The sequence below is a fragment of the Phoenix dactylifera genome, chromosome 11 (assembly GCF_051530095.1).
Source record: "Phoenix dactylifera cultivar Ajwa chromosome 11, Ajwa_hap1_PhDact_Kaust_v1.1, whole genome shotgun sequence".
NCBI lineage: Eukaryota > Viridiplantae > Streptophyta > Magnoliopsida > Arecales > Arecaceae > Phoenix > Phoenix dactylifera.
In genome coordinates this window covers 19,343,533-19,361,374 of record NC_143200.1, presented here as the reverse complement: position 1 = coordinate 19,361,374, position 17,842 = coordinate 19,343,533, and the positions used below count along the sequence as shown (strand labels likewise).

The 17,842-nt window shown below is 36.1% G+C and overlaps 1 protein-coding gene and 1 long non-coding RNA gene across 3 annotated transcripts; one reads left to right on the top strand and one right to left on the bottom strand.

The window, feature by feature from the left end:
• The first annotated feature begins 7,384 nt into the window (after window positions 1-7,384).
• On the top strand, window positions 7,385-16,737 carry LOC113463657 (uncharacterized). The gene is made up of 3 exons (XR_003388334.3): window positions 7,385-7,525; window positions 14,089-14,342; window positions 14,886-16,737. It is a non-coding gene; the product is annotated as an uncharacterized LOC113463657 (long non-coding RNA).
• LOC103721264 (disease resistance protein RPM1-like) lies at window positions 7,517-15,219 on the bottom strand. 2 transcript variants are annotated; one of them, XM_088707085.1, is made up of 2 exons: window positions 12,420-15,219; window positions 7,517-7,634 (listed from the first exon to the last, which is right to left on the bottom strand). In XM_088707085.1, the coding sequence occupies exon 1, from the start codon at window positions 15,217-15,219 to the stop codon at window positions 12,469-12,471; it is 2,751 nt and encodes a 916-aa protein (XP_088563211.1). In that variant the 3' UTR covers window positions 7,517-7,634; window positions 12,420-12,468. The 2 variants fall into 2 exon arrangements, with proteins under 2 accessions (XP_088563211.1, XP_026665888.3); XM_026810087.3 differs by lacking the exon at window positions 7,517-7,634 and adding an exon at window positions 9,879-10,321.
• Window positions 16,738-17,842: the final 1,105 nt, after the last annotated feature.

The following is a 17,842-nucleotide window of genomic DNA, read 5'->3' as shown; positions in this document are numbered from 1 at the left end:
TCGGATCTTACAAAATTTAGTGCAACAAAGTTATTCTTTAATTTATATCTCAATGATTTATGGCGCACTTTCAAGTGCCTATTCATTTTCACATTTGCATTTTCTTGATTGCATTTATCTATAGCAGATCTGCAGTCACAATGAATAGATATAGAAGGTAATGGTGAAGTCTTAAGAGGTAAATCTATCAGTAGATCTCTAAGCCACTCGGCCTCAATGCTAGTGGTATCTAGGGCAATCATTTCAGATTCCATGGTGCTCCTAGCCACTACAGTTTGTTTGGTAGACTTCCATAATACAGCTGCACCTCCTAAAAGGAAGACAAAACCAGTGGTGGATTTGGTGTCAATTGTATCACTGATCCAGTTGGCATCACTATAGCCTTCCAGAACAGCAGGATAACCATAATAGTGTAATCCTAGAGATATGGTACCCTTAAGGTACCTGAGAATTCTTTCTAGAGCAGTCCAATGATCATTATTAGGATTGTGAGTATATCTACTCAGTCGGTTCACAGAGTATGCAATATCAGGTCTGTATAATTTGCAAGAAATCCTAAAGAACCAATGATCTGGGCATACAAGCTTTGATTGACTGGATCACCTAAGTTCTTCTTTAGATGAAGAGATGGATTATAAGGAGTAGATACAGGATGACAATCATAGTAGTAAAACTTTTTAAGAATTTTCTCCACATAGTGGCTTTGGGACAAAGTTATTCCATTTTCATTCCTCATGATTTTAGTATTAAGGATTAGGTCTGCTTTTCCTAAATCTTTCATGTCAAATTTTAGAGATAAAAATTGTTTTACTTCATTAATAATTTCTAAGTCTGTTCCAAAAATTAGGATATCATCTACATATAAACATAAGATTATAATTTTGTTATTCTTCTTTTTATAATATACACATTCATCTGTGTTATTAATTTTAAATCCATTAGTTAGGATTATTTCATCAAATTTAAGGTGCCATTGTTTGGGGGTTTATTTTAGACCATAAAGAGATCTAATCAACCTACATACCTTTTTCTCTTGACCTGGGACAAGAAAACCTTCGGGTTGGTTCATGTAGATCTCTTCATCTAGGTTCCCATTCAAGAAAGCGGTTTTAACATCCATTTGATGTATAACCAGCTTATGAATGGAAGCCAAGGCAACAAGAATCCTAATGGTAGTGATTCTAGCTACAGGGGCATAAACATCAAAGAAGTCAATCCCATATTTTTGAGTAAAACCTTTGGCTACTAACCTAGCCTTATATTTGTCTACAGTTCCATCTGGCCTAAGTTTCTTCTTAAAGATTCATTTACACCCTATGGGTTTACTTCCTGGGGGTAGATCTGCCAATTTCCAAGTGTGGTTTTGGATTATGGATTGCATTTCATTATCTATTGCTTCTTTCCAGAAGGGGACATCTAGAGATTTCAAGGCATCCTCTAAAGAAGTAGGAGAGTCTTCTATTAGGAATGTGTAGTAATCTTCTCCAAAGTTCTTTTCAACTCTAGTTATTTTACTTATTTTAGGTTCAGTTTCTTCTTCTTCTTCTTCTGTAAATCTGGTTCCGCTAGAACTAGTTCCTAAATTATTATTGATATTTATTTGTTCATTTATCCTTGTTTTAAAGGGAAATATACTTTCAAAGTAGATTGCATCTCTTGCTTCCATTATGGTGTTGTTATTAATTTCATATATTTGAGAGTTAAACACTAAAAATCTATTAGCATTACTCTCAATTGCATATCCTATAAATATTGCATCGACTATTTTGGGTCCAATTTTCTTTCTTTTATTTTCTGGAATATTTACTTTAGCTAAGCACCCCCACACTTTTAAGTATTTTAAGTTAGGTTTTCTATGTTTGCAGATTTCATATGAAGTTTTATCATTATGTTTGAATGGAATTCTATTCAAGATATAAGATGTAGTTACTAGTGCTTCCCCCCAAAGATTTTTCTGGTGCTCCTGAACTAATTAACATAGAGTTAACCATATCCATTAAGGTTCTATTATTTCTCTCAGCTACTCCATTAGATTGGGATGAATAAGGAGCTGTCACTTCATGAATTATCCCATGTTCTTCACAGAATTGGATCAGCTCAAATGAGGTATATTCACCTCCTCTATCAGATCTTAAGATTTTAATCTTTTTATCTAGTTGGTTTTTTAGCTTCTGCTTTATAGACTTTGAATTTATTTAAGACCTCATTTTTAGCTTTGATAAGATAAAGGTGACAGTATTTAGAAAGATCATTTATGAAAGTCATAAAATATTTGTTTCTACCCCTTGAGGTTCTTTTTGAGTCACATATATCACTATGTATGAGTTTAAGAAGATCAGAATCTCTACTTACAGAGTGGAAAGATCTTTTAGTAATTTGGCCTCTACACATATCTCACATTTGTCATTATTTTTAAATTCTAATTTTGGAATTAAGTTCAAGTGCATTAAAAAGTAAATACAATGATCAAAGATGTATCCTCACAAAGGGCCTATGGCTTCCGTATGTAGACTTAAGACTCATGTGCCATCCATAGCTTGTTGGCGGGATAATTGAAACTACTTCCTAATCAGCCGCATGAGGTGAAATTCAAATTCAAATTCAAACTTCTCCCATGCAGGGCACATGCTGAAAATCAAATGGGGAAGGAGAGCAAATGGGTTAGGCCCATTATTGACTTTAGTTGTACTCTCACCAATGGCTGAAATCAAGCCTTGGGTGGTAAGCAAGAACCGTATTTGATTCCGCCACCTTTTAAAGTTTTGACCATCAAACTTTTCAGATTTAGCGCTAAGATTTTAGATGTGTGGGAAGCCATTAATTTGTAGTTTAACACAATTTTGACACATGTGAAAATGGAAAAGTTTATGTCAAATTATTGCACTGATATCTAATTTGAACTTTAGATGTCTAATTGAAAAATCCAAAGAATAACAGCCAGATCAGCTCCAGATCGGTGGTGGAGTACTTGGCTCACTTAAGTACTAGCCTTTCTTAGGCACGTATGCCTTTTTGACAAGCTTTTCTTAGACACCGTTATTCAATAGATAATTTCACTAGATATCGTTCAATTTTATCCTAAGTGCAATATTAAGCTAGCTCCTATGAATTAACCAATTTCCGAATTTTCGTTTGAATGGAATCTGGAAATTACTCCATAAGGAGTCCAAATGGAGGTATTAATAAACCTCTTGGAGGTTAAGCAATCTAATATTTTGTTTGAAAAATTAAGTACTAAAGTAAAGCTAGCATAAATGTGTAACTGCTAAAATAGAACAATTTATAATTATGCAGCAAAATATTTAATAAATATTGCAATCTAAAATCTAGTGCTAACAGTACATAAACTTTTCTGAATTGTTAGCCTAGATGCACAAATATAATTGATAAATGAAATATTTCTAATATTCAAAAACAATAAATAAGAAGAATAAACTAGTAAATAATTAACTTGACAATATAATAATAAAATGAAGAAAGAGAGAGAAGATGGCCTGTGGATCGAAGCACGCTGATGCGTTGTTCTAGAAAAGTTTATACCCCCCACGCACGGGTCTGCTGGCATAGATCTCCTAGAGATACAACGACCCAATACAGAACCACGTCTTCCCCGTCAGTGCGCCTCCAGGAAAGAAAGAAGAGCACGTTCACGCTTGCAGATACCTCAAAAGAAACTTAGAAAAATTATGAAGAAAGAAAAAATTTTCTTTATTTCTTTTCTCCCCAATGATCCCTAGAGCTCTTTTTACCTAGACTCTTGGAATAGGAAGAAGAGAAAATTTTGATTGTACTTTGAAATGATCCCTAGAGCCCTTTATATAAGCTCAGGCGCGTCAAAAGAAGAAAATTCCTCTCCCGCAGATTGATGACGTGTCTTCTTGTGCTCCTTTATCCTTCGGCTTATTGCATCTTGGCCGTCCACGTTTCCTTCCTTCTTCGAGGGGCCTTTCCATGCTTGCTCTTGCGCTGGATGCATGACACTTGTCATGGTTTGCTTTCTTTGAGAATTTTTCCATATTTGCTCTTGCGCTGGATGCTTGCCACTTGGCCGTTGATTAATTTAGTTTTCAAAATTTTAAAATATTTAATTTAATTCAACATTTCCATCGAAGAAAATGACTTTGTTCCAAATCAAAAAAAAAAAAAAAAAAAAAGACTTTGTTGGACGACAGCGGCTGACTACGGAGACTTGTCTGCGCTGGCGAGAGCTCGGCCGAGACAATGGGTTGACGAGAAGACCATCATATCAGTGACCAAATGGAGACTTCTATGTCCTCTAATTCCCACGATGTTCATGTACTCATGATGCTTGCATAAAAAATTATGCTAGTGGGCTAACTAAGTGAAACACTCCGTCTTGGTGCTTAGAGGACCACTAGTTGTTGTTAGATAAACCATTATTCATTTTTTGGAAAAAAGATGGGTATAATGAAATGCAAGAAATGCAAATTAGAAATTTTTATAGATAATGAATTTTGCAAACTAAGTTATTAAATAAAAAGATGATGAGCTACCAATCTCATACTTGGTTATGTCGGCTGAATCCTGCATGATGGGCTTGAACTAAAGCCTTAAATCTTTGCCTCGGTGGGTCAGTGCTCAAGTATTCTAAATATTGATCATTTAGTTAAATTCAATGTAAAAAAAGGTTATGGTCTCGTATTATACCGCTCCGCTGTATGAGATGAGGATCTCTAAACGAATTTAAATATCACCATGAATCAGCCTTGGGCACCCAAAATTTATTTAAATGCTAAGAAAATGAGATGATACCGCTCCTACTTCCAAACGTTGAAATCGGAGATTTTATTTGCCTGCTAATGAAATAAAAAATAGAAAGATAATAACATTAAGAACCTAAGTAATTCTCCAAATGGTTAACATCTTTGTGCACACAATTAAGATGTCCCTACACAAAGTTAACATCTCTGTGCATACAATCCAGATGTCCCCCTCCATATGCTACCATCCAGATTCTCCACATAATCGAAGCTAAAAGAATAATAATCAATAGCATCTGATACATTTTTTATCTATTGCATTGGCTTTATATTAGGCATCATGTTAAAGCAAAAAAAAAGAAAAAAAAAATGAAGAAGACACAAAAGAGGTTGAAGAAGACACAGAAGAGGAAGAGAAAAATTAAGTGAAAAGGGTATATTGGTTTTTTTAGAGCTTTGAGTGGCATACATAACATATCGCTGTTGATATTCATCACTTGATGACGGCCATCAGGCGTTGTATAGCATTCTGCTATGCAGACAGTATAGCATGGAGAGATTCTGGATCTTCTTTCTACCTTTGTATGGCAGAGAGAAGAGAAAGCACCGGTAATTGGATGGCCCTCATCCGCATGCACTCTATCCATTAAACAAAAGTTTTCCAAAATTTAGAAGTTCCACGCTACAAGAACAAGCTATTTCCAAAGTGCAGCGTTCTTCCCGTGGGCCCCATCCAAATTTAGGCTACTTGTCATGTAGTGGAGCCCGTAGTTTCATGCAAAGCTGGTTGGCTGGAACTAGTCAATGTTCCACCCAGAAGAAAATTAGGAGATCAATCCTTTCAGAGGCCATGAATGAGAACGAGACCACTAAAGTCTTGCACTGGACGAAACACGTACGCTTGTAACCTTCCGCACATCTTCGTCTCTGTGGAATCTCCACATAGGTTCCCTCCTAAAACTAAAAAAAAAAAAAAAATTAATCTTAACCAAACATGACTTCTGCAACTTGTTTAATAAACGAATTGGATCAGATTTGAGTAAAATAGGACATTTAATCTAGTTATTTTTTTAAAAACATAATTGAGTAATTGAAAGAAAAATTTGAGTAACGAGACAGCATAAAATTTTATCTTAAGTGATGAAAATGTTATCTTTGTTAAAATCAAATTCAGTTGGAGCGAAAAGGAATTTGTCGCAGAAAAAAAGAAAAGTAAAATTTGATATCATTGATGTAACTAATTCATCTAAAAAAATCCATAAGTAACCAGTAATAGAATAATACAAGTAAGCATGGTGAAACCTAATCAGTGCAAATAGCCTATATTTCGCAACAAAATCTTTTATATCTCTAACAAATAAATATTTAGTCAAAAATATTATCATCATCAAAAAATTTAAAATATTTTTCAAAAAATTAAATTAATTTATCGCTCTTCATAAAAATAAATTATAAATAATTAGTAGTAAAAACTGTTTTATCATAAAAGTTATAAAATGAAATATAGATGACAAAAGTTAGTTGACTGCCAAGTATTTAGTATTCTCCAATAAAATTAAATATGCTGCCGGTAAACATTTATCTAACAATGATATATCATTATCACTAAAAATTATATAAATAATTAGCAATGAGAAACTATTTTATCATAAATTTACACAATGAAGTATTGGTAACAAAACACACTTTATCATTAAATAGTCTATGTTTGGTGACAAGAATAGTAAAAGTTATCAACAAATAAACATTTAGCAATCAAATATTATCCTTGTCAAAAAATCAAAATCTATTTATGATGAAAACTATTTGTCACTAAATATAAAAGCATTAGCAACAATGCTTTTATCACCTAAAAGCAAAAAAATATAGTTACTTTTTTTACTTTTTATATCTATAAATATATATTTGGAAATGATTCTAATAACGTTATTAAATTAATAACTTATTAGTGACTAGAATATATCATCGTGGTATTTACAACAATGGTATCTTGTTGCAAAAAGTATTAAATTGTCACGCCTGATTACAAAAACGAGCAACGAGACTATTTCGCCACAAAAAATATTATTCAAGAGATATTTCACATCAAACTTTTCATTTCATTGCGTTATGGTACTTACTAGCAACAAATTATGATTTGCAGAAAAATATTTTGTCGCTAATTGACTATTTTGTAATAGTAGAGTTGCCATCTATACTACCACTTCTTTCACTATCTTTACTATAACTACCAGACATCCATATTCATTTTTTTAAGTAAAAATAACTATACTAAATATATTTGTATCTAAAAAAATTAGTAAAATATAAATATAAATATCTTTATCGCTGTCCGCGTTCGTATCCAAGTTTAGTATCTGATTTCTTCTATTGCGTTGGACTTCAATGCATTTCTTGATGGGAAGACCGGGATTGGGTCTTGAAAAGATTCTGACTTTGAGATCAAACCACAGGCGTGGGACAGGATCGTGTCAAGATGAACACCGTGGTGTCGAACGAACGAGGGAAGTTCGTTGGGGCCGGTCTGATGCACAGAGGCGGAACGAGTACCAGGTGCTTGACGGAATGCGCAATTAGTGGGAGAGAAGAATGAAGTCAAAGAGCTGTCAGGACAGTGAAGGAAATTGAAGTATGCTGTGTTGGAGTAGGAAAAAGTTGAGAATATGACGGAGAACGGAGTTATTACTCCTTTGATGGGAGATGTTGGACGGGCATCAAGTTAGGCAATGCGGCCTACATGAAGAGCCTGTTCTATCTTTTCTGGTTTTCGTTTGTCATTTTCCAATTTCAATGTACCTCACGAGGTAAATCCTTTGTTCTTCTAAATTGTTATTTCCCATGTAGTTCTTGTTTGACATGCAGAGTCCATGATAATTTTTTGGATAAACTGGACTACGAGGGGACTTGACAAACCTACACAATTGACAAAAGGAAAGTAGATCAAACCCTCTAATAAGTAATTTTCATCCTGTTATGTCTAAAAAGGAATTAGAAGTAAGAAATGAGAAATCATTAACCTATAACAGACAATATCGTAAGTAAGAAAATGCATAAAAATTCATATTATATATATAATATAGTGTTTTAGAAAACATGAAATCAGGAAGAAACACTTTTAAGTCTTTGGAAGAAACTACAACTAAGAACGAAGCAATGAACTTATGCTACCATGGTTGAACTACCACTTTCCCATTTAACAAACAAAAGCTGAAAAATCTTCATAAAAATCAAACTAACAAGTTTTGAATGCTAGGAGGTGCCAAGGTGCATAAATTCTGAATGGTCTTTTTCTCCAATCTTTCATATTGAGATTTTTCTCTAAAAGCCCTAGAATGCTTTTCTTATCCAATAACTATTTGGCACTTGGATTCTTAATGAGCTCTAATTCTTCTCATGCCACTTTTTCTTCTTATAGCTCTTGATTGCCTCAATTTGAATTTCATAGATGATTATTCTTACCTAAATAGGCTCTTAATCACCTCTAGACCTTGAATGTCCAACGGTATAACCATCTCCAAAGCATCATGGCAGTCATGTGCTCCTGTCTCCAACCTCTATATACATTGCAGAAGGAACTGAGAATATCAGCTTCCTTGCAAATGTCAATTTGCTCAAAAGGCTAAGCAGTTACTCCAGGATTGCTACAGTGTTATATCTGACTATTCACAATATTCCAGTGATAAATCCATAGCATGCCCTGTCCTAACAAATGGAGTAGCTAGCACTTCATCAGTGCCATGTCAAGCGGGAGGCAAAATTGTTTCTATATTGACCCCTTGAGCTTATTCTGGATATTTATAGCTTGTCTTTCATGTTTTTGTATTGCTTTCTTAAATTTAGGAAAGTAACTCTTTCCCATTCTTCATTAGTATGATCCGTACTTGTAGTTATATTATTTAGGGACACTTGCAAAGGAGATGTCAAAAACACATGTTGTAGATTTCATTGATGATGGAGAAAGTACTAGGACAGACTTATCACAAAAGTAATATGGCTGAAATGATAATAATGGAAAGAACAGAAAAATCGATAAAAAAATTAGTCTCCACCTCAAAGACATTTAGACCCAAACATATGATTTCCTTGGTCTCCATTGCACATAGACCCAATAATCTACTTGGAATCTAAAGACTTCCAGACCCAAAAAGAAGTCAAATAAGGTGGAAGAAAAGATTATCACTTTGGCATGTTCAGCAAATATGTTGCAGTTATCCCAACATTTCCGTCATTTGATATGTATTTGCATCAGCCAGAGTTTGACTCCTAGTCCAGTCGACATGCGCATTGCATGTATATTAAGTCAAAAAGGAGAAGAAAAGGTAAAATTATTAATAAGAGGCAAAAATTATGGTTTTCTTTTAAAGTGAAATAACTGCAGAAATGGGTGTAGGGCGGAGAAAAATAGGAGTCATGACAAGATCAAGAGAATCTGACTTGGGTTAGACCTCAGAAATAGATAACACCAGTAAAAGATAAACAGACAAGAGATTGTTAGCTGGACATCATTTGTTTTTAATATATATAATAATTTATATTAGAATCAATGATTTAAAAACCACTAGATTGGAATGGTACAAGCAGTACCATACTGTTCCAGCAGAAAACTGGACCAGTGCAAAGTATGTCAGTATGAGACTACATCCTGTACCATGTGTTGGTACCCGCACCGTTCCAATTTTTAAAAAAACTGCTACACCCTCCAATATCGATTTTTAAAACGCTGGTTGGGATTAATTTATGAATGAAATTTCACTTAAAACAAACTAATGGTAGTTTTATTAGAAATGACTCCTAGATACACAGGCCAACTTGCTCTTTTTAATATGTTATGGATATGAAGTCATATCACCTCTATGTTAGTTCATTGCATGCCTTATTTTTCTATGGAATCATGGAGACTGATTTGATTCATACGCAAAGAATAAAAATTATGTTTTGTGAAAGCAAGTTCTGTGCTTTAATTTCATGAATAATGCGATATTGTCCTGTTAGACAAAGCCATGCTTCAATTTGAAGTTTTAAATATGCATTTCACTTATAAAACTTGCTATGGTAAGAGCTTGGTTGTTTACTGGAACTTTTGTCAACTAATGGCATTAAAGGTTTAACTCCTTGATGCTAGAAAGTTTAGTTAGAACAAACAAACAACTGTAGATATGCTTGGTAAATGCAGTCATGTCAGCTTCAAGATACTATTTCCAGTATTCCTTGAAATGCGCATAACAGACTTTGACTTTTTGTAATTTCAGCAAAGAACAATTTAGAATTAAAACTGTTCAAAACACGCATACAAAAGAAAAACTCTAGAAATACTTAGTCAATGCAGACATGCCACATTGTCAGCATATCTGACATACATATAACAGACTTTCTGTAAATTTAACAGAGAACAACTTAGGATTTAAACTCTTCTACATCAACTCCAAGAGTGCAGAAAATTTTCTGGACAGTCATAACAACACATCTGGGGGTGGAAAAGAACACTTAAAAGATGCCAGAACATTTTTGAAACACATCTTCAATATGATGTGTCTTTAATTGGCTGAAGCTTGTAATTGGATGTCTGAAAGGAATATAATTATCTGAGCTTCTGCTGCAACCTGGACAACAATTTGAGGAAAAGGCTAAAGGGCACCCAAGGAAGATCTAGAAATTTGTTAGATGCATTTCATATAGAGAAAAAAAAATTTAGGAAGCATTAGTGAATATTTGAACCAAGATATGCCGTACTGGTACTGGTAGGCGTACCGGTCGCCTACCGAACTGGTACAGTACCGGTTCGAACTAGTTTGTACCGGTATTGAACCGGCCAACGGCGTAACCACAGTGCGCGCTGCGCGCACCGTGGCACTGCCACAATGCCAAACGCCACTATGTGGCATTTCTGTAAACGCCACTCTGTGGCTGTGGCATTTGCTGGTTGGCACTGGCCAAACCGGACAGAACCGGTTCGGTTCGCTCTTGTACCCGCCGGTTCAGGCCGATATGGGCCCCATACTGCTCGGTTCCTACCCCAATGGGGCCGGAACCGTTTTTCACTGCGGAACCAAACCGGTCAAAGACTGCACCAGTCCGGTACGGCCTGAACTGGCCGGTATGGGCCAAATTTTAGCAAATCAAATTTTTCTTGTTATTTGTCTATGAAAACTTTCAGTTTAATTTGCAAACTTATTCCATGCCGATGAAATGAAACTTAACTGATACCAATATAATATGAGTTTTGAAGAACATTAAAGCACTTAAGCTGATATTTTTTTCAGCTTTCTAGATATTTATGTAAACAGTATAATTCTAGAAAAAAAGTCAAATAAAATTAAAGCAGATGGTGAAGCCATCTGCAGCCTAAGCTATAAAACATGGTCTGTCGTACCGCCTGGTACGGAGCATACCGTATCGTACCGAAAGAAAATCAGTACAAAACATACCTTCAAGTCGGTACAAGCCGCGTACCACCTCTACCGAGACATACCGACCCATACCTAGACGCACCGAGGTGCGTACCAGTCCGTACCTAGGTGCATATCGGTCTATACCGAGATGTACTGAGATAAAAATTGAGAAAAATGATTAGACAGCTATTTCGGTACTGAAGTATAACGTACCGTATCGTACCGATACAGTACCTGTTACTGTGATTGCGGACCTTGCTATATAGTATTTGTAGAATTATTCACCCATGTTGATCTATGTTTCTTTCCTTCTTTTATGAAGTAAAATGTATGACTGTTTTGTGGCAGGTATCAAAATAAATTGCAGTTCATTATGGTTACAAGTGAAATTAGAGTTGGGTACACATTTAAGGAAGTTGAAGTAGTAGATGCAACATGTTTCATTAAAAACAAGTTAAAAGGACTGGAGTTTAAACCCATAGCCAAATTCAAAGACAGAGTTGCAAAATGAAAATCTAAACCTTTGGATGTGATATACAATACTTAAATGCCCATAAGCAAGATTTCATATCTGTTGGAGACCCCTCAGTCCCTTACCATGTGTCAAGTCATCCCAAGTCAAGAGTTCTAATGGTAAAATTCAATGTTTTAGTTTTGGGATGACCTGATGCATAGGCATGATATATACATTGACTTTTTGTTTTAGGCATTCTGGAGCTTGTTGATCACATTCATTGCTTTGGATTTTCATTTTGCAACCCCTGTCCCTATATTCATAAGTCTGTAAAGTTCTCATGCCGCCCTTGGTATATTACAACTCTACTTACACACAACCGCCTTAATGTTGATGGAAATGAGACCATGGTGTTGATGGAAAATTAAGAAAAATAAATAAATATGAAGTATTCACCAGATAAATATTTCGACCTCTAACTTCTAACTTCTATAAGTGAATGGATTGCTAACTTTGAGTCTATCTCATTAATTGTGATATTGAACTGGATATAGCTTCTAAATAATCTATAGATGTAACCTATTTAAAAAACAACCTTCGCCTACCTGAGCCTCCCCATGAGCAGCGATAAATGTTCTCTTTTTGGAAAAGTGGGTTAAGTGGAAAATGCCCCTTTTTGTATTAAAAAAAAAACTTTATGAGCACCAAGTTTGATATTTTCCAGAAGCTCCCCCCCACAGTGATAATTCATTTTGGACTTGGTAGCCACACAATGCATGTAGAGTTTAATCTTTACAAAGATACAAGAACAAATGACAACAGGTGATACACAAAAAGGAAGGTATTGGCACTCACCAGAATCACTAGTTGGAACTCCTCAATTCTGTCAGCAGTTAATAAGTTGTTAAAGTTCTTCGTACACCCGATCTTCATGATCATATGATCTCACTATTGGAATGTGGTTCACTTTCGGTCTATCTGCCCCTTCATGTCTCCGTAAATTTTGCACAAACACTTCAGGCATATCAAATAAGTGGAGCTCTTTGAGGTTTACTAGTTGCTCAATGCCGAGAGGCACCGCCTTCAACTGCACACACTGCCTAATGTACATCTTTTGAAGATTTGGCATCGCTCCATCTAGCATTACATAATTCAAATTATCCAACTGTTCTAAATCCAAAATTTTCAGCTTTTGAAATCCTCCTTTTTGACAATATAATTGAACACCATCATATGCACGAATAAGTGTGAGTTCTACCAGATTTGGAAGAACTTGAAGAACTCTGAGTGAATCCTCTTTCAATTTAGACCACCTTAGGCGCATTCTAACAAGGTTTTGAAGAGTGGAAATCCAATTTGGTAAAGTCTCCAAGGGTCCTCTCAAATATAGACGTTGTAGGTCTGAAGGGGGAGATTTTAAATATTGCAGGTCAAGAACCTCATCCATTCCAATTGATGTCACTGAGATAGAGCGAAGGTTGTTCATCCTCTCAATGGAAGCACAAAGGTTTACCCCATCTTCTTTTCTCAATTTCACTATGCCCAACCTCCTCAGTTGAGTTAGGTATCCGAGTTCTCTAACTATGCCACTGTCCTGATTTGCCTCTATGTATGTGAGCTTCTGCAAATCTCTTAATCTGCCTATCCCCTGAGGTACCTTCACACCATTTGTATGATAGAAAGGTGGGTGGCGACCAGTGTAATAGTGATATGCAAGAAGATGGCGTAAACTTTGGAGTTTGAGGATCTTTGTCGGCAATTCAGAAACATATGTGCCCTTCAGATCTAAGGTTTCTAGGTTCTTGAGCTTTCCCAAGGATTTTGAGAGTTTGTTGATCCTTGTATTTCGCAAACTCAAGTACCTTAAGTGGAGGAGCTTCCCAAATTCTATTGGAAACCTCTCAATTGGTGCACCTTCCAAATCCAAGACCTTCAATAATCTAAAGCTGTAAAATAGATTGCCCATAGAAGAGGCTGAGAGGGCATTAACACCAAACATGAACAGAGCACGAAGGTGAGACAAGCTTGTATTTTGTAGAACATCCTCACCAGCGTTATGTATTGACAGGCGTCGAATCCTTCCGTGCATATGTGTTTTCTTTCTGACAAGAGACATGCTGAAATTCTCCTCCTTTGATTTCAAGAGAATAGTCTCATAGATAAGATCATGTACACGACAACTTCGTACTCTTCCGTAATCATAATGCTCTGCCACTTGAACCATGTTTCGATCAATGAGGTCATTGAGGTAGTCCACTGCAACCTGCTCCATTGTCTCACCCTTCTCACTTTCTATAAACCCTTCAGCAATCCACAGTCGAATCAAAGTGATGCGCTTGACTGGATAATCCTTGGGGAAAATGCTAAAATACAAGAAACAAGATTTAAGGAAGTGAGGCAAATCATTGTAGCTTAATAATAATATTCTCTTGATAGGCTCAAGTTTAGGATTGTTGGCTAACTCTGCATGAAGATTATCTAGCAATGTCCTCCATTCTAAAACACTGCTCTCTTTTTTGGACAGGAGACCAGCTATTGCCACGATTGCAAGAGGCAATCCATCACATATGCTGACAATATCATGAGAAATATCTTCGAGCTCTGGAGGGCAGGTCCCCCCTGGGATGGATCGAAAAGCCTTTTTACAAAACAGAGACCAAGCCTTTGCTGGAGGTAGTGGTTGAAGATTGCAGACGTGACCGCATGTTTCAAGGCATGAGAGACCCACATCCCTAATTCGTGTTGTAACTAAAACTCTACTACCACAATTATTAACAGGTAATGCATATTTTAAATAATCCCATTCTTGTATGTGCCAGAGATCATCTAAAACAACCACGTACCTTCTATCCCGTAGGAAATGGCGAAGTGTCTCTATCAGCTGAATGCCTTCCATTGCATCAATTCTTCCAGGAAATATTTCATTTCTTTCCTTGTAGAATTGATTTAGGATGCTTCTCAGGAGTTCGTCAATTGTGAACAATTGTGTCACAGTAATCCAAGCATGACAGCTGAACCATCCCTTCACTCTTTCATGGTCATAGACTTTCCTGACAAGAGTAGTTTTGCCCAAACCACCCATGCCGACTACTGAAATCACCTTCAGCTGTGATTCTCCTTTTACTAACCACCCAATCAGTTCCTCTTTGGGCTTTTCAATGCCCACTAGTTCAGCTTCCTCAATAAAAAGAGCAGCCATGTGACGATCATGCAATCTATCTGTAGTAGCATTAGAAGTTCCATTGTCAATAAACTTGATAGTATACATATCTTTTCTCTGAGAGATGTTATGGACCTGTTTTTTGATTTCTTGTATTGCAGAAGCTATCCGATGGTGAGTACCCAGATGCTTGATGTAGTGAATACCTCTATGAAGGAAGCCAGAAAATCCATGCCCATGAGGCCGGTTAAAGTGGAGCACAAACTCATCAAGAACATCCTCAATGTCATACGCTATCTCTCGTACTTGATTCACCCATGTTCTCATGCCATCTCTATCTTCTCTAGCATCTGCTTCTCTCAAAAATGATTTTATGCACTCAAGCTCATCTCTGATATCTTTGACTCCTGTGTCTACCCCTCTCAACAATTGTTGTTCGTTCACAAGCAAAGAATCCAACTTCTGGAGTGCAAACTGTAGAGCACTGCCTGCCATTATTGTGCTCTCTCTCTCTCTCTCTCTCTCTCTCTCTCTCTCTCTCTCTCAGTTGTATGTTGGACCAACCATTTTTCAAAAACCTCTTTTTACAAATCCTCAGACATTGGTGTCTGCATGTCTCTCACCATGATATGTAGGTAGGCAGCATCCTCGGTTGTTATATTATTGAATAAATTATTCTTAAAAAAGTTATGAAATATACTTTTTCCTCCCATATTTGTTGGAATCGGGAAATTGACTTGCTTTTGAGTTTCTTGTCCTCAAGTATTTCACTGTCTTTCTCATGCACTAACAAAATATCATGTGTGATATAATAAACTTGTCCTTGTGGGGAGGCTGACTCCTCAAACAATTGCTTTTGTTAATCAGATGAAATAGCTCCACAGCATAGAGATCAAAATGCACTATGAAACTCAGATCCATGACCTTTGGAAACTGAAGTCTAGGAAAACCTTTTGGTTGTCATATTATACTAGATTTGCTCCTTGATGTAGGAAATTTGGACAGGGAGATACCATCCTGAGAAGCTAGGTAGGGTGAGTTTGGTGCAAAGCAAACCAGTATTTCACCATGTTGCTTTTCTTGCTTTCCTCCAACCTGGGTTTCTGCTACTCTTGCCAGCTCAGGCTTATATCAGCTTAATGATGTCGATGTTGGGATGATACAAATTTAAGGAGACTTCCTTGAAAAATTAATTTTGTCTTTTTCTTTGGAGAGTTCAAACTTGGCTGCTAATGCGAATTAACAAATCTATACATTGCTTGCATAATTTTTTATTTAGGCAGGATCAGTTTTTTAACCCTAAGTAGTCTCTTTGCTTCTCAAAAGTTTCTGGTTCATGAATCAGCTCTGAGCTTTTAATGTGACAATGAAGCAGGTAATATCAAGCCACTTCATACTTTGTTTTTGCATAATCACTCCTACAACTGGGTATATATTAATATAAGGCATTCTGGCCGCAACGCTCACTGCTAATCATTATCTGCTCTTGGTGGTCCATTATTCCTATGACTTCTTGCGAAAGAAAAATGGTAATATCACCCTTCGATGATTGACAGCAATTTAAATGTTGTTCAGAGATGAAATTTCCTGGTTACTATGAATCCTAGGGCCTTGTCATGGTTGGATATAACTTGTAATCTTTCCCTTCAAATTCTATGCTATCTTCACTTGCAGATGACCCCTTGGTCTTCTTTTTTCTTCTCTTCTCTTTCTTTCTTTCTTTTCTCTCTCTCTTTTCCTCTGAATTAACCTTGTTGCAGTACTCAAGTTATACCTGCTCAAACTTGCTTATCAGATGGTGACCGATGGGCAAATGCAAAGAAAGTCGATATGCTATATTGTTTATTCCATATATGAAAACATTGAGTCGTGCTTTCATTTGACTTGTTAAACTTTTTCATTGTAAGCAATTCTACTTGAGTTTCCTAAATCTTATATGGTCAAGAACTTTGTAACATCAATCCGTGAACCATTCAATGCTTACGAGGGAATATTTATATTTTTATGAATGTACACATACAAATGCATCATAAGCTACTACATATATCAGAGTATACAGACTTTGAAGTTTCTTACCAAACCTCTGCTGAAGTTGGTGCTTGAAAATCCGGAATTGCGAACTGTGGACCTTAGAAGCAAATCAATGCGTACTCTAATTTGCAAATCGTCACTCCTTTAACAAAGAACTTAGGGATCAGGTAAGTATTTGCTAGTAATTATATGGCCTTGTTTGTCCTGGCACTTACCAATATTGCAAAATGATTGCAACTTATTTCTCGTAGAGGGAAGAGAGGAGAGAAGGAATCGAGAAGGGAGAGGAATCTGATGCTAAAATATATATTCCATTGCTCAAACTGTGATGCCTTTATGTGTCATTTCATTTATGCAAGTCTACTCTTATTCTTCATCAAGGAATCAGAAAGGTTCTAGAAAAAAGAAATGAAACAACCCAATATGCTATCTAGAGTCGGAGGTCCGACATCAGCAAAATAAATAAAAGGATTGATTTTAGAGTATTTGTATATTATTTTGCATATTGAATTCTGGGATGCAGTTAATACACCAGACAATTGAATAAACACCTCTTCTGGTTTTAATTTCATGGAAATAAGGAAGTATATTTGGATCACTTCACCATTATGTGCAAATCTTTTTTTTATTACACTATATACTCGCCCAAAATGAAATGAAGCATGCAAGTTGCCACCAATCCTAGTGCTATCAAAATGCATGAATATATTGGAGCTCACCGGTATCCCCCCTCCCTCAACTAGTTATGATGGAAGCCAAGATTAGGCCAGACTTGCTCTGGTAGCTCTCGATCATGCAGGATCTTTTCAGATCATACAGTTGTTAATGCCTCTGCAGACTGCTTCTTTCGGTTATCTTTATAAAAGTTGATGTCTTGAAGACAGGGTAAAATATCCCTTTCTCTGAGTGATGATATTTGAGTTTTTGGCAATAATACCAGGAAAGTTTTCTGAAGCATTATACTGCTTACCAATACAGTAGATCAATTGCTTCCAATGTGTAAAAGCTGAAAACATCAGTTTGTACATGCTTTTTTGTTGTTTAAGATTGAGAATGCAGCAGATGATAACACTATTTCTTATTCGTA

Bases quoted from the DNA above. Each gene is read 5' to 3' on its own strand.
- LOC103721264 (XM_088707085.1), bottom strand. From the start codon at position 15,219: ATGGCAGGCAGTGCTCTACAGTTTGCACTCCAGAAGTTGGATTCTTTG.